The sequence below is a fragment of the Bufo bufo genome, chromosome 1, assembly GCF_905171765.1.
Source record: "Bufo bufo chromosome 1, aBufBuf1.1, whole genome shotgun sequence".
Taxonomy (NCBI): domain Eukaryota; kingdom Metazoa; phylum Chordata; class Amphibia; order Anura; family Bufonidae; genus Bufo; species Bufo bufo.
Window position 1 is genome coordinate 738,391,397 of NC_053389.1, and position 16,807 is coordinate 738,408,203.

At 43.0% G+C, this 16,807-nt stretch overlaps 1 protein-coding gene across 2 annotated transcripts in view; it reads left to right on the top strand.

Annotated features, from left to right (window-relative positions):
* MXD1 (MAX dimerization protein 1) overlaps positions 1-16,807 on the top strand; it is a 30,252-nt gene continuing 13,445 nt past the window's right edge. For both annotated transcript variants that reach the window (XM_040414424.1, XM_040414425.1), the window contains exons 1-2: positions 1-239; positions 5,412-5,508. In XM_040414424.1, coding sequence (XP_040270358.1) covers positions 167-239; positions 5,412-5,508 — 170 coding nt within the window. In that variant the 5' untranslated portion in view covers positions 1-166. The remainder of the gene's footprint in view (positions 240-5,411; positions 5,509-16,807) is intronic.

Genomic DNA, 16,807 nt, shown 5'->3' on the forward strand with positions numbered 1-16,807 from the left:
GCACTTCCCCCATAGACTCGGTTACTTAGACACCGGGACCAGGCTGAGGACTCTGAGCGGCAGCCGGCGCACGCCACCTACACGTCAGCCAGCGATCTGTCACCCCCGGTAACGCCGTGCCCTGCCACCGACACTGCTCTCTCCTTCTTTTCCCTGGTGCTGGAAAATGGCGGCCTCGGTCTGTGTCAACATCCAGATGCTTCTGGAGGCGGCGGAGTATCTGGAGCGGAGGGAGAGAGGTGAGAGCGGATACGTGTGCGTCTCTGTGAGGAGCTGGCACGTGAAGCCGCCCCGTCTGTACAGCAGCCTGTGTCCTGCCATGCACACCTCTAATCATACATCTCCTGCAGGAGTGCATGCACCTGTCATCAGCCTTGTGTGCAGCACCTGCCGGGTATACATGTATGTGCAGCACCTGCCGGGTATACATGTATGTGCAGCACCTGCCGGGTATACATGTATATTGTGTTGTACGCCCCCTGTGCATTCACGCTCTCTTGTCATCAGTCTCTTGCATGCATTGACATGTGTATTATATGTACCCCCAATCCACCTGTGTACACTGACAGTCGTCATGTGTGTGCACCTACCTGGCATACACGACTGTATGTACGGTATAATAACCCGCACAGTGTGTGCTTACACGTACAGCGTTATCTTCTAGTGTTTACATATATGAAGCCAGTTATTGTGTGTATACGGTATAATGACCTGCACGGTATGTGCTTACATGTACAGCGTTATCTTCTATACATATATGAAGCCAGTCATTGTGTGTATACGGTATAATGACCCGCACAGTGCGTGTTTACATATATGAAGCCAGTCATTGTGTGTGTATATACGGTATAATAACCTGCACAGTGCGTGTTTACATGTACAGCATTATCTCCTAGTGTATACATATATGAAGCCAGTCATTGTGTGTATACGGTATAATGACCCGCACAGTGCGTGTTTACATATATGAAGCCAGTTATTGTGTGTGTATATACGGTATAATAACCTGCACGGTATGTGCTTACACGTACAGCATTATCTCCTAGTGTATACATATATGAAGCCAGTCATTGTGTGTATGTACGGTATAATGACCCGCACAGTGCGTGTTTACATATATGAAGCCAGACATTGTGTATATATACGGTATAATAACCTGCACGGTATGTGCTTACACGTACAGCATTATCTCCTAGTGTATACATATATGAAGCCAGTCATTGTGTGTGTATATACGGTATAATGACCCGCACAGTGCGTGTTTACATGTACAGCATTATCTCCTAGTGTATACATATATGAAGCCAGTCATTGTGTGTATATATACGGTATAATAACCTGCACGGTATGTGCTTACACGTACAGCATTATCTCCTAGTGTATACATATATGAAGCCAGTCATTGTGTGTATGTACGGTATAATGACCCTCACAGTGCGTGTTTACATATATGAAGCCAGACATTGTGTATATATACGGTATAATAACCTGCACGGTATGTGCTTACACGTACAGCGTTATCTTCTATACATATATGAAGCCAGTCATTGTGTGTGTATATACGGTATAATAACCTGCACGGTATGTGCTTACACGTACAGCATTATCTCCTAGTGTATACATATATGAAGCCAGTCATTGTGTGTATACGGTATAATGACCCGCACAGTGCGTGTTTACATATATGAAGCCAGTTATTGTGTGTGTATATACGGTATAATAACCTGCACGGTATGTGCTTACACGTACAGCGTTATCTTCTATACATATATGAAGCCAGTCATTGTGTGTGTATATACGGTATAATAACCTGCACGGTATGTGCTTACACGTACAGCATTATCTCCTAGTGTATACATATATGAAGCCAGTCATTGTGTGTGTGTATATACGGTATAATGACCCGCACAGTGCGTGTTTACATGTACAGCATTATCTCCTAGTGTATACATATATGAAGCCAGTCATTGTGTGTGTATATATACGGTATAATAACCTGCACGGTATGTGCTTACACGTACAGCATTATCTCCTAGTGTATACATATATGAAGCCAGTCATTGTGTGTATGTACGGTATAATGACCCGCACAGTGCGTGTTTACATATATGAAGCCAGACATTGTGTATATATACGGTATAATAACCTGCACGGTATGTGCTTACACGTACAGCATTATCTCCTAGTGTATACATATATGAAGCCAGTCATTGTGTGTGTATATACGGTATAATGACCCGCACAGTGCGTGTTTACATGTACAGCATTATCTCCTAGTGTATACATATATGAAGCCAGTCATTGTGTGTATATATACGGTATAATAACCTGCACGGTATGTGCTTACACGTACAGCATTATCTCCTAGTGTATACATATATGAAGCCAGTCATTGTGTGTATGTACGGTATAATGACCCTCACAGTGCGTGTTTACATATATGAAGCCAGACATTGTGTATATATACGGTATAATAACCTGCACGGTATGTGCTTACACGTACAGCATTATCTCCTAGTGTATACATATATGAAGCCAGTCATTGTGTGTGTGTATATACGGTATAATAACCTGCACGGTATGTGCTTACACGTACAGCGTTATCTTCTATACATATATGAAGCCAGTCATTGTGTGTGTATATACGGTATAATAACCTGCACGGTATGTGCTTACACGTACAGCATTATCTCCTAGTGTATACATATATGAAGCCAGTCATTGTGTGTGTGTATATACGGTATAATGACCCGCACAGTGCGTGTTTACATGTACAGCATTATCTCCTAGTGTATACATATATGAAGCCAGTCATTGTGTGTGTATATATACGGTATAATAACCTGCACGGTATGTGCTTACACGTACAGCATTATCTCCTAGTGTATACATATATGAAGCCAGTCATTGTGTGTATGTACGGTATAATGACCCGCACAGTGCGTGTTTACATATATGAAGCCAGACATTGTGTATATATACGGTATAATAACCTGCACGGTATGTGCTTACACGTACAGCATTATCTCCTAGTGTATACATATATGAAGCCAGTCATTGTGTGTGTATATACGGTATAATGACCCGCACAGTGCGTGTTTACATGTACAGCATTATCTCCTAGTGTATACATATATGAAGCCAGTCATTGTGTGTATATATACGGTATAATAACCTGCACGGTATGTGCTTACACGTACAGCATTATCTCCTAGTGTATACATATATGAAGCCAGTCATTGTGTGTATGTACGGTATAATGACCCTCACAGTGCGTGTTTACATATATGAAGCCAGACATTGTGTATATATACGGTATAATAACCTGCACGGTATGTGCTTACACGTACAGCATTATCTCCTAGTGTATACATATATGAAGCCAGTCATTGTGTGTGTATATACGGTATAATAACCTGCACAGTGCGTGTTTACATGTACAGCATTATCTCCTAGTGTATACATATATGAAGCCAGTCATTGTGTGTGTATATACGGTAGAATAACCTGCACAGTGCGTGTTTACATGTACAGCATTATCTCCTACTGTATACATATATGAAGCCAGTCATTGTGTGTGTGTATATACGGTAGAATAACCTGCACAGTATGTGCTTACAGGTACAGCATTATCTCCTAGTGTATACATATATGAAGCCAGTCATTGTGTGTATATATACGGTATAATGACCCGCACTGTTTACATGTACAGCGTTCTCTTCCAGCGTATACATACATGAACACGGAATCTGGCGTTGTGTGTGTATACGTGGGCATGCCTAGTAGTAAATCGGATGCAGGGATGGCTCAGCGTCTGATGCGTGCGGGAGAAGCGTTATGTGCAGATCCTCGGCTGCTGCGCTCCATATGCATGTCCACACGGATGAGTGATCCCGTTTATAGGTCCTGTTAATCACAGTAGAGCATGCCATCAATATGACGGCTGCTCGGGCCTCCTCTGATTCACTGGCGATGGCGAGGTCCTCAGTCACATGCAGTGCCCGGCAGAGCACATGATTTCTGCCATCTGCCTGAACGTATGCAGCTACACTGTGTGCTGATGTCGTCTCCAGTCCTAATCCCGTCCACACTTGGCACTGCCAAGCGCTGGCATTACCCTGAAAGCAATAATTACCAGGCAGCCACTCTCCATAATACTTGTTAATTATCCCCCAAATATTTTTGCACTTGTGCCGGCTGCCTATTATTATGTTAATATATTAAATAATTCACGGGATGCGGGCGTGTGCTGCGTGGCACTAGAGCCAGGCTGACATCTGTAAGGGCATTGGTCTCTTCGGAGATGTGGGGTGCCCAGTGAGGAGTCATTATGTGCGCCTGTTACCGGCAACCCAGCAGATTCCAGCGGGGAGAGGGGCAATAATGATAATGTTACGAGGTTTAATTATTTTTTTGTTTTTATTTATTTATTTATTTTTTTCCAAGGCAGTTCTGGTTGGCACAGGCATTCCTGCAGCTTTGTAGTTTTATATATTGACATTTTTACCTAGTGCTTTCTAGTCATTCTCATTATAAGCTTATAGTCCTGCATTCGGTAAGAACAGCTAGAAGTAGTAGGTTTCCCAGTACCCAGGCATAGTCGGGCATCCACGAAACCACACCGCCCTTATCTATCACCATGGTATACCACGGCTTCCTTCCAGAAGCAGTCGTGTCATCCCCTGTCCCTAGAGTGAGGTCAATTATTTTTTTGTTATTTTTTTTTTCATCTTGTGGAAGGAAATTGCAGTATTCTGGTGAAACGCACACGTCTCACTGACCCCTGAGCCACCCGGCTGTCCGTCCTTCCCCACTGGGATGTCTCCGGTTAGGTTGTGTGGTCTTTTGGCTCTGCTATTCACTTACAAGGGCAGACGGCTGCGGTCATTACTGGTGCTCGGGCACCTGGCGGGAGTGCGACAGGTACCAATGTCGGAGTTCTTTACTTTCACACTAGCGTTTTTGTTTTCCGGTATTGAGTTCAGTCCTAGGGGCTCAGTCCTATACTTGTCCTCCAAGTGCAGACCGTTGACCCATTGAAGTCAATGGATCCGCCAAAAAATGCTGACGCAACACGGACCGCATCCGTATTTTACGGAACTGCTAAGCAGATATGGTCGCGTGCATGAAGCCTAGCCGGCTTCAGTTTCCTAATATAATCCCTTGTTCCCTAGCACGTGCCAAGACTCACCCTACAGGTCTGCAAGCGCCTTCGATATAATTGCCGCTTAGGCGTCTTGTAATCTGCCGGTGATGTGTTGTGGTTTGGAATATTTTGTTGCATGTGATATGTTTTATGTTTTTCTGAAGATTTTCCTGTATGTGTTTTGTATGTTTCGGGGGGGCACTTACAGAGCGAGGATTTAATGTGTTACCCGGTTAACGGTTTGTGTGTCTGGTGTCGTACACAGAAGCCGAGCATGGTTATGCTTCCATGTTGCCTTACAATAGCAAGGAGAGGGACAGCTTGAAGAGGAAAAGCAAGTCGAAGAAAAGCAGCAGCAGCAGGTAAGCCGGAATCTGCGATGTGCTCGACACTCACATGCAATCCACAGATGAGTGGCAGGCCCCACGCCCCTGTGGATTTGTGCCTCCATCAAGAAACCTCTTGTGATTCCTGCTCTTGTTTTCATGTGAAAAATGTGTCTGAGCTGTGAAAGCGGTGAGAACGAGGAGCAGATTGGCCTGGGAAGCGAGTAGAGCTGCGAGGCGACACGTCCCGGGTACGGTGTGAGGACGGAGAAGCTGTTCAAATACAATAATAAATAATCAAACCATATAATACAAAATGTGCTTTTATGTAGTGGCGGTCTGCCCTCGCTGTCCGCTATGTGAGATGTGCGGAGAAATGTCTTCCCCGAGCCTTGTTAATCAGAACAGGAGTATTCCGTACACAGGATGCGATACGTGTCCTTTTTTATTCTCTATTAGGGCTCATTCAGACGGCAGTATGCTGTCCGCAAAAAAAAAACGGATTGCATTCTGCATTTTTGCGGACCTATAGATTTCAATGGGGCCTGATTTTCAGTGACAACTATAGGACATGTTTTATTTGTTTTCGACCCCATAGAAGTGAATGGGTCTGCATCTAATCCGCAAAATAACGGAGCCGCATTTTTGCAGACAGCATAGTCTCTGTTATCACTATTGCTACTGTTGTATTTTGTACATGGTCTAATTGACATATGGTGTTCCTCATGAATACCCACTAGCATTCTTTAAATCAACACATTATATACATGACTGATGTCCACCTTCGACCCGTTGTGCCAACTGCACGCTACTCTGCCCCTTTGGTTATATGTTTGGAATCTAATCTGAATCCAGTTCTACCATACGCAAGTATTGAACGTGTAAAGTTACACTTGGATATTGGTAGCGTGTCCACCGGATAGGTCATCAGAATCAGATTGGTGTGGGGTCCAACACCTTCACCAATCAGCTGTTTCACGCAGCCGCCAATGCCAGAAACTATCATGTGGATGGAGCTGAAAGCACTACGTCCTCTGTGTAGAGGTCATCTGCGGTACTGCAGCCCAACTCCCATTAAAGGGGTTGGTGCATGGATGGCATATAACTAGGTTAATAGGATATGCCATCAATGTTAGATAGTGTGGGTCCCACCTCTAGAGAACGGGGTCCCCAAAGTGAAGGAAAGCACACTGCTCTTGTGCATCGTGCTCTCCATTTGTCGCAATGGTATTTCTGACTGCATTTGCTCTGCTATTTTCGGAGCAGTGGTTGGAAAGCGCACTGCGCAAGCGTGGCCACCTCTCCATTCACCACTATGGGACTACTGAAAATGGCCTAGCCAGCGCTTCTATTTTCGGAACTCCCGTAGCAGTGAGCAGAGGTGGACATGCATGCACGGCTGGTCTCTGTTCATATCGGGGGTCCCGTTCTGGAGATAGGTGCTGATCCCACACATGGGACCAACACCTGTCTGACATTGATGGCATATCCTAGCTACGTGCCATCAATGTCTTAGACGGTAATCCCCTTTAAAGGGGTTGGACAGTTTTCTATATTGATGACTGATCCTCAGGATAGGTTACCAATATCGGATCGGTGGGGGTGTTGGGGGTCAGACCCTGTTAATTTGATATTCATAACCTATCCTCAGAACAGGTCATCAGTATTGGAAACTGGCCAACCCCTTTAAGTGAATGGAGGCTGAGCTGCAGTATGCTGGCGCCAGAGACTACACAATGGATGGAGCCTTCCATATACTGTATAGTTTCTGGTGCCAATTGCTGCCCGAAACAGCTGATTGGTGGAGGTGAGGGTTGTCTGACCCGCACCGATCTGATACTCCTGAGGATAGCTCATCAGTACCCAAGTACTGGAAAATCCCTTTAAAGGGGTTGTCTCATCATGGACAATCGGGGCATATCGCTAGGATATGCCCCCATTGTCTTATAGGTGCCCCGAGAACGGAGCCCCACAAGTCAAGGAGGGCGCATGCGCAGCCACCCTCCATTCATTTTCTATGGGGCCGTGGAAAATAGCTGCGCGCTGGCTCAGCTATTTCCATCGGCCCCATAGAAATGAATGGGAGCTGGGGTCGCGCATGCGCAATATGCTCCCATTTACTTCTATGGGGAGCCAGCTTGGTGGTGGCCAGACTGAGGTCCTCCAGCCACCACCTTGCGGGGCTCCGTTCTCTATCCTAGCGATATGCCCCCATTGTCTGAGATGAGACAACCCCTTTAAGGCTGCATAAAAGTCAACATGATCAGGGTAAATGTGGTTGTTGTGACCCGCAAGGTGCCATGACTGCAACACACAAGTCTCCGGAAATCCAAACGTGCTGGATTTCTGGTGACTTTTTTTTGTGTTACTGCAAGTTAAGGGTCACAACATAAACCCTATGGGGTAGTTTTTATGTTGCCACCCATTTTCCACAGACGCTAGGCCTCATTTATCTAAACTGTCTAACAGAATTGGCCTGGTCGCCCATAGCAACCAACCAGCGTGCAGCTTTCTTTTCATAAACTGCTCTGGAAAAATGAAAGCTGCACTGTGATTGGTTGCTAAGACCAGCTTATCTGTTTTCGTTAATGAGGCCTATTAAGGAGGATGAGCTGAGGAAAATCTAGCCGGGGATAAACTACCCCCAGCCTCTACAAAAAGTGGTTCTTTCTCAGGTGTAGAGACAGCTGGACCCCAACCAAACCACCCCCAGCCCTACTTTATTTCCAGAAGCACTTGGCAGACCCTTTAAAGGGGTATTCTAGCCACAGTCCATATATATATATATATATATATATATATATATATATATATATATATTATATAGTGCACCTGTGGGTGGGCCTGGTAACATTTCTGTCAGTTTTTCAGTATGTCACACTTGCCTAATGTCTCTGTGCGCACCATTGCTTTTTTTTTAAAATTTATTTTATATATTTTTTTTTTATCCATTCTTAGCCTTTTGAACAAAAAATTACCACCGAACAACCCCCCCCCCCCCCCCTTGAAAGCAAATGGCAGTAATAAAAAAAAAAAAAAGGTTGATTCAAATCAGAGTTTATAGGGTTTCCCTCAGGAATTCAGGCATCTTCGCCAGCATGGTCCGTTCTTGCAGATACATTTCTCATCTTATTTCTATTGGTTATGGTCATATGAAGGTTTTTGCCACTTTTTTTTTAAAATTGTGATATTTTGCTGCAGTTTAGTGAAAATTGCCGCAAGATCTGCATTGTAACTGCAAATTATGAATACAACCTTAAAAACAATAGCAATTGGGGTTATGGTCATTTAATTTTTTTAAGTGCATTGTCCTTCACACAATATAATTCAGACAAATTTGTTGCCCCTAGAAACCAAGTGGCAGCTTTCGTTTTCCAAGTGGGTACCAAGGGGAGACCATGATATTTTCTGTCTATACAGGTTTTAGGTGATGCCTAATTAGAAATATAAATTTATTATTTCAGTATTTGTTTTACTGTGTTTTTTTTTTTTTTTTTTTTTTTTTTAATACCTGGCCAGCACAGCTTCCCCCTTGCATGCTATTCATTGTATGGATATGAGGAATCATTTAGCCGTAACCATAGCAACATGAGGCAGGAGGAGACCCATGGGCCACCGTGTTGTTGGTGTCCTGGCCATGTGCATAGTGGTTATGCAGCGTGTGCTCGGAGGTGACAGATGACAAGGTCACACAGAGTTCGGGTCTAATGGGACATCCCTGGTGAAAACCAGTGACATGACTATAAGATGAGGCTGGTGACATGGAAACGGCAGGGCTCATTTATACACTGATTTATACGATGGCCAATACTGGTCACGGACTACTGCTGCACTGACACAAATCACACCCGACAGTCACCATAGAAACCACATTTATAATGCACAAAATGCAATAAAATAGGTTAATAGACAATAACACCCGCGTCCTGCTCATCAGGCTTTAATCAAGTGATATAAAATCCTGTATAAAGGACAACATAAATGGAAGGATCTCCCCCCATATCTGATGGGAGTGATTGGTAAACATTCCCGCTAGTGGACGATTTCCACCCCCATCTCGTAGGCTGTTATTTCCCTTCAGCAGGAGCTCCTCAGTCAGGAGAGGACAGGACTTCACATGGGTTGTCCTATCAAGACTTCTAAACCCCTTTCTGAGTAGAAGTTGGCCCAGTGATCAGTTGCTCCTGGTGGTCCATCTTCTCTAACCACCAGTGGTGGTCTGAGCTTGACCATACATTTGCCCGGTAGAGGCCACTGCTGGGAAAATGTACTGTATGCTGTCCATTCACATAAATGACCAGTCATGTAATGCGTAGATGGACCTAGTGTGAGTGCGAGGCTTTCTTATTTTCTGGACCATAGAGGGGACTCCTTAGCAGCGTGCCCCCACCTTTATGATGTCCATATGGCACATGGGAAAGGAACTGATCACAGCCTCTTTCATGACACGGACCTGCCTTCTGTTATACCATGTATCAGACTTATCTATGATGTCTGGAGTTTTTGCACAGCTGTATAAGGCCTTGTTCACATGTCCATTTGACGTCAGTGGAAAATTTGTCCATGTTTCATCCGTGAAGAGTCCGTGTTTGGTCTATGTGTCTTGTGCATTTTTGGCCTTCTGTGTGTCATTCATATTACAAGGACACTGTTCAGCTGAACATTGATTTCCAAAGCATCTCCTGCCAATGGTCCTTGAAAATCCACCGACAGAACATGGATGCCATCTATGTTGTGTAAGTGGTTTTTCGAGGAACCATAGACTTCAACGGGCGTGTTTGATCCGCAGAAAAGTAGTGCATGCTCCCATGATTTTTCCACTGACCCACAGTCGGGGAAAACCACTGATGTGTGAACAAACATATTAAAAATCAATGGCTACATGTGGAGAACATGGACAGCACACGTCCGCGATTCACTGAAGTGTGAACGAGGCCTAATGCTAGACTCCTGCATCGGCGGTATAGTGTTCATTGTAAGGATCAAGCCTTCCTTACACATCTGTGAATCAGACATGTTGTGTCCTTTTTTCTCCATGGACAGCACATGGATCCCTTGATTTTAATGTGCTTCTTTAGACATCAGTGATGCGGACCAAACATGACCGTGAAAAAGCTGATCAAAACCATGTTCTGTCAGTTGTTTTTCACTGACCATTGGTAGGAGATCCTCTAGAAACAAACTTTCGGCCTAGCAGTGTACATGGAATATGGATGACACAAGGGCAGTAAACGAACATACAGACCAAACACGGATCCTTCATGGACCTCTTCACTGATGAAACGCTGACCATCTTCTCACAGAAGTCATCACGGACACGGAAGTGTGAACGAGGCCTCACACATGGATGTTACACACATGATCAGAAAAGATAAGGGACACCATCTTAATCTCCAGCCTAACTGTGTAGTCAGCGGGGATTGTCAATCAGGGAATCCACTAAGATCTTATTTGCTTCTAATCTGCGTCTTCATTGATGGGGCTCCCTGGTGGATTTGAGGATGGAAGTAAATTCCCCTCGGGTGGTTATCAGTGGCAGATCTGCATGTGCTGTGCCTGCTGGATGCTGAATACAATGGGAAAATGGTGCAAAGTGATCAATAAACCACTCATTTTAACTTTTGAAATGGTGCAGATGCAAATTGCTAAAAGTTGATAGTCCTCTACCATTCATTAAAGAGCACCTGTCATCAGGATCAACTCTATCAAACCAGACACACTGGGTGGTAGGGTTGATCCTGCTTATTAAAATGATGCCTGTCTTACTTTTTCAGTTTGTGTGTTTTTTATGTAGGTTCAACCCTAATAAACCAGAGATACTGCCTTGTAGGGATGATTCTACTGATTTAAAAAAAAAATACCCGTTTTATTAAAATCGGGTGTGGTGTTCCTGTAAAAAAATAATAATAATTTATTCTATTTTCAATTAGCCTTTATTAAAAATATTGAGCCATTCTGTCACAAAGGGTTAACTGTGTTTTTCTAACTGTGTGACTGGTACTTTCGCTTTTACTTTTTGCCTGTCATCTAAAAAACCTTCTCTCTACTAAGAGGTCCTAAACACTTATTTAAGCCACATTCTTATCAGTAAGATGAGAACTGAGCTATAATGAGTGTTTATAATGTCAGAGATAAGGAGCCTGTCAGCTCCACAGATGACGGAAAAGACAAAGAATCCACAGGCTGCCCCTACAGCATCTCGGCTCTGTACAGAAAAAAGGATTCCATATTTTTTATAAAGACCAATTGAAAAATGATTTTTAGCTCAAAATAAGTATAATGCAATAATTGAAAAAAAACTGCCCCCAAATGTGTATATAGCCTTTAAATGCACCAAGGGGTTGGGCTAAGCCACTCGGTGCAACTTAGCTTACCAGTGCTGGCCACACCCCTCCATGCGCTGAAGCCCTTTGCGTAGAAAGATGGGTATCATTGTAATCAGTAGAATCAACCCTACAAGGCAGCATGCCTACTTTAATGGGATTCATCTTGCATAAAAATACACAAATTAAAGTAACTCTGAAAATGGGGTGTGGCTTAATTCCCCAAAGGTAAATAAGGAAAAATATCAGCAGCACTCTGAAAGATGTCAGGCGAAAACGGCTCACGTGAACATATGGGTGAATATATCAGCTTTACTTTCACCTGATGTTGGAGTGATGCCCGTTGCAAGTTGCTTTGTCTTGGCCGACCTCAAAGTTTTGCCAACGACTGCACACAATAATGACCGAAAACGGTGCGTTGTGTCACAAGAGTCAACATGATAAGTTGGCGGTAGAAGACCTCCACCGCCTTCTAAGTTCACCAGAGTGTGGGCAGTAAATCCAGCAACGCTGCGTTGTACTGAATCAACATTTGCTTAAGATTTACTAATAATCTGTGTTGTGGGTTGTGTTTTTGTTTTTTTTAGAGGAATATAAGCAAATGAAAGCCTGAAATAGAAACATTACTGAGTCATTATTATGCACACATAGCGGGTCATTTATCAAATCTGCTATGCCAGTTTTTGTGGTGTAAAAATAAGTCACAAGTGATGCCCACGTGCGAATTTGGTGCTTTTATTATGTAACATTTGGTGATCCTCGCCACTTTTAAAAGTAGAATGAAAACTAGGTCAGAATTTTAGATTAGAATAGTCTCGTTCGTGACGTGTGACTTGTTAAAAAGTCACATCTCCACACCAGGCAAGACATAGGCATACACCACATTGCATTTGCGCCAAATATATTATTGTGCCATTTTGTAAATGTGGCACAACCTCACAAAGCAAAGAGAGACTTAAAACTGACACCAAAACCACCACACGTGACCATTGTGTCCCAGGATAGTAGTCCAGGTGCCAAGAAAATGAACTTTCATACAATATGCAACTGAGTGCCCAGGCTCTCCTCACTACACTATGCCATCATGGTGTTGGCAAAGCCCTCTCTGTCCACTCTGGGCATCACGCGTGGTGCAATCTGAAGGTGCATGTGCAGTACATTCCTTTCCGGGATCATTGGCATCAGTGACTGTACTGCACATCCAGCACTGGAGCTGTCGGTCAAGACAAGTGGGGCAGCACAAGGTATAGTGATAGTCAGGACCGCCCACTGGACACTTGCAAGCTCATTTGCATGTTAAATCTGTGTTCGTTTACTCGGCGATTGGCCCTCTGTCCTGGGAAATAAAGGTTAGCATTGAAAACTGGGGCAGTCCACTACCCGTTTCTAGAATTAGGTTATGGGGGCATTCACACGACTGATATTGCTTTTTTTTAAATCTTCAATGGGCCGGTTGGCTTCAATGGGCCAGTGAGCCATATTTTGCAACCAAGAATACATGTTCTATCTCTCCTGCAATGGACATATACTATTCAGAAAGCGCACAGAAGAAGTCAATAGGTCCTCAAAAAAGGAGGCAACATGGATGTCATCCATATTTTGCAGATCAGTGTTTTGAAGACCACAAAATACATTTGGTCGTGTGAATGCCCCCCAAGAGGGAGAAAGGTAATCGCTGACTCCATTTAAAGGGGTTGTTAGTAATTCTAGGCAGGTTACACAGTATTGACCCACTATTTTTTATAGTTTTATGAGATTTTATAAAGCTCCATTCACCTGTTTTGCACTCTACTTGGTTGCAGGTTTTCTTATTTTTCTGTCACCGGGTTGTTCCAGCTGCAGTAAGGCCTCGTGTAACATCTGTGTTGTACAGAACCATAATGGAGCGCCTATAGGGTTTCAGTGGTTCCTGCTGTAAGTCCTATGTCCGACGGGGAACAAAAAATCAGCTATGCTCCACTAGAAGCGTTACCCCTAGCAGATGATAGCTCCGTAATATGGTGGCTTATGGAGTACCTACTTCTCCGTAGTATGGAGCCACGTTGTTGCGTATGCTTCAGTGCAATCTTCTGAAATGTGCACGAGGCCTGAAGCACAGTATGACCAGCGGGACCATCCATTAGTCTATGGCCACCCTACCCGTTATGATTATGTAGTTACCAGCATGGATTGACCTCACGGTAGAAACCTGTTCTGATGGATCTGTCGCAGTGAAGACGGCCGTTCAAAGGGCAGCATTTAAGAGTTAGTCAGGGAGTCGTGACCAATTCCTTCCTTGTTGTTTGGTTTCTTAATTATATCATCTACGTAACAAGTATAATTTTCATACAATCCTGCAAAAATGACATCTCAATGTAATCTTCTGGGCGTAATTGTAATCTTCTTGGAATGCATCTCGGCATAAGAAATTGTAGGCTTGGAGCCGGGGCGCCTGTCCCGTGCCAGCAGCATCTCTCCTAGGTTTTGTCTTTAGTCAATACATGAATCACTCGATCGAAACGTCAGCCCTATCTCCTCACCCACTCCTTTCTGCTACCCGTGTTTTTCAAGTTTGTTCACGTGTCACGAGGCTCGCCTCTAATTGCTGTCAAGTGGTGGAGTTCGGTGGATGAAACTCTTCACCTCATCTTGAGGACATTTGTTGTGTCTCACAGAACCACTTGATTTTAAGGAGGACCCGTCACTTCTCCTGACATGTCTGTTTTAGTAACTACTTGCATAACAATGTCTTATGGCTCTATGTTGTGCCCTTTTCTCTATTTCTACTAGAATTTATGAATGACTTACCAGCAGCTTGCAGTAAAGGTCCAGATGGGTGTTACCAGTTGGGAGTGTCTCCCTGCACAGTCTGACAGCAGCTACACTGATTGGATTAGTCAGTACCTTTTACTGCAGACTGCTGGCAATTTATTTGTAAACTTCCAGCAGGAATAATAAAGGAATGGCACAACATAGTCATTAGAATAGATGCTCCACAATTGTTACTACATGGGGAATGCAAGTAGTTACGTAAACATGCAAGGAGAGGAGTCGGGTCCACTTTAAAGAGAAATCTAGTCAAAATAGTAACCCAATTTGTCACATTGGGGAAGTCACGACCTCCAATGAAATGGACGAGTAAAGAGTTCAAGACTAGGCCACATACCCCCCTCTGTAACCAGACACATTTTCCCTTTTTTCTTTTAGTACATCAGTCTTTGAAAACCACTTTTCTGGTCGGTTATTTAATTAATATTTGCAAATATTTAATAGTACAATGTGCAACTAAAATATATTTTTAAAAATGATGTCCCCTTAATGGCTTTAGCCCACATGGTCTCCGGCTATCATTGCATTCGAGACAAAAGTGGGACTCATTGCTGAAGATGGTAGACCTCAATTCCAGCCTCCCTTGCCATTTTGCTGTCCATCATGATAGTCTTTTGAGAGCAGTGGCATGAGGTTAAGGAATACCTGTAGCTGGACGACTGGCTCGTAGCCCTATGATGCTTTGTGTAAACACTATTTGCCGCCCTAGGCTTGGGATGCAACATCCTTTCATTTGCTGTCCAGCATGGATCACTTCATGCCATTCTTCTAATCAAACAATCCATCCTTGCAGAGGTTGGTCTCTGTGCACCTCTTGCTGTTGTTCTCCCAACCACCGAGACAGGCAGTGTTGAACAGTGTTGACATCTCGGCCTAGGTGCAAAGCAATCTCCCAGAGTGATAAAGTAAAGTCACTCAATTTTAAGTGGTTATAACTGGCACATTTATGAACAGGAGGCATCGCACAATCTTTCCACATGACTTGATCAGATTTTTGAGGTTTCATGTGGCTAAAAGCTTTCAATCTAGCATTTATTCCCCTCCCACAAGCCAAATATTGGAGCTAGGTGCTTGAAAATGTGATCATTTGCAGATCTTAGTAACACCACCTACTTCCTAGATAACCTTACGGCTTGACAATGTTGAGGACTGTAGAAATTACACCGTAATTTATTAACAATTTAATTTATTATTTCATAATATCCCATCTACCACATCCAATGGGCATTAAATATTACTAACACATGATTAACAATCTTATTTCATCCATAAACAGAAAAACATAATCAACTATCATATTTCATCCCAACCCACTCAAACAGGAGGAGAGGGCTATGAGGGAAAGAAAATAAGAAAAATAAAATTTCTCTTTCCTTAAACCGCAATTTCCATAGTTGTCTAAATCTATGACTCCTCTCATTATTCGGATATTACTCTTTCTCCATTTTTACCATATTATCCACTGACTTTTTCCATTCTATCACTGAGGGTGGTTCCTTCGCTTTCCAGTTTTTCATTATAATCAATCTTGCTTGAAAATTACACCATAATTTAGATGTAACCTCGAACAACATCAATAAATTATAACATCCTGCATAAAATGGGTCAGTGAACAAAATAAGGAAGTTATGGCTGCCGAATGCAGAAACAAAAAAAAAAAAATGTTGCTGGTCATTAAAGACTATGTAAACCTTTTGGGGGCATTTTCTTTTATTATTGCATTGTACTCCTTTTGAGCTAAAAATATTTTTATATTTGATCTTTGTTACAAATATGGCATCTTTTTTTCTGTACAGAGCTGAGATGCTCTAGAAGCACCCTTTGGATTTTCTGTCTTTTCCGTCAGACCAGGAGCAGATGGACTCCTTATCTCTGACTGTATAAACAATTATTATAGCTTGGTTCTTATCTTACTGATAAGAATGGGGCTTATATCCGTGTTTATGACCTCTTAGTAGTTTAGAGATAAGGTTTATTAGATGACTGGAAAGTAACAGTTAACCCTTTGTGACAGAACAGCTCAATATTTTTAATAAAAAGGCCAATTGAAAAAAAGATGTTTAGCCAAAAATGAGTAACGTGCAATCATAAAAAATTGCCTCAAGGTATACATAGCCCTTATGGAATAATTTAGATATATATATTTTGATATATTAGATACTGATTCTGCAGACTGAGGCTACTTTCACACCTGCGTTAGGTGC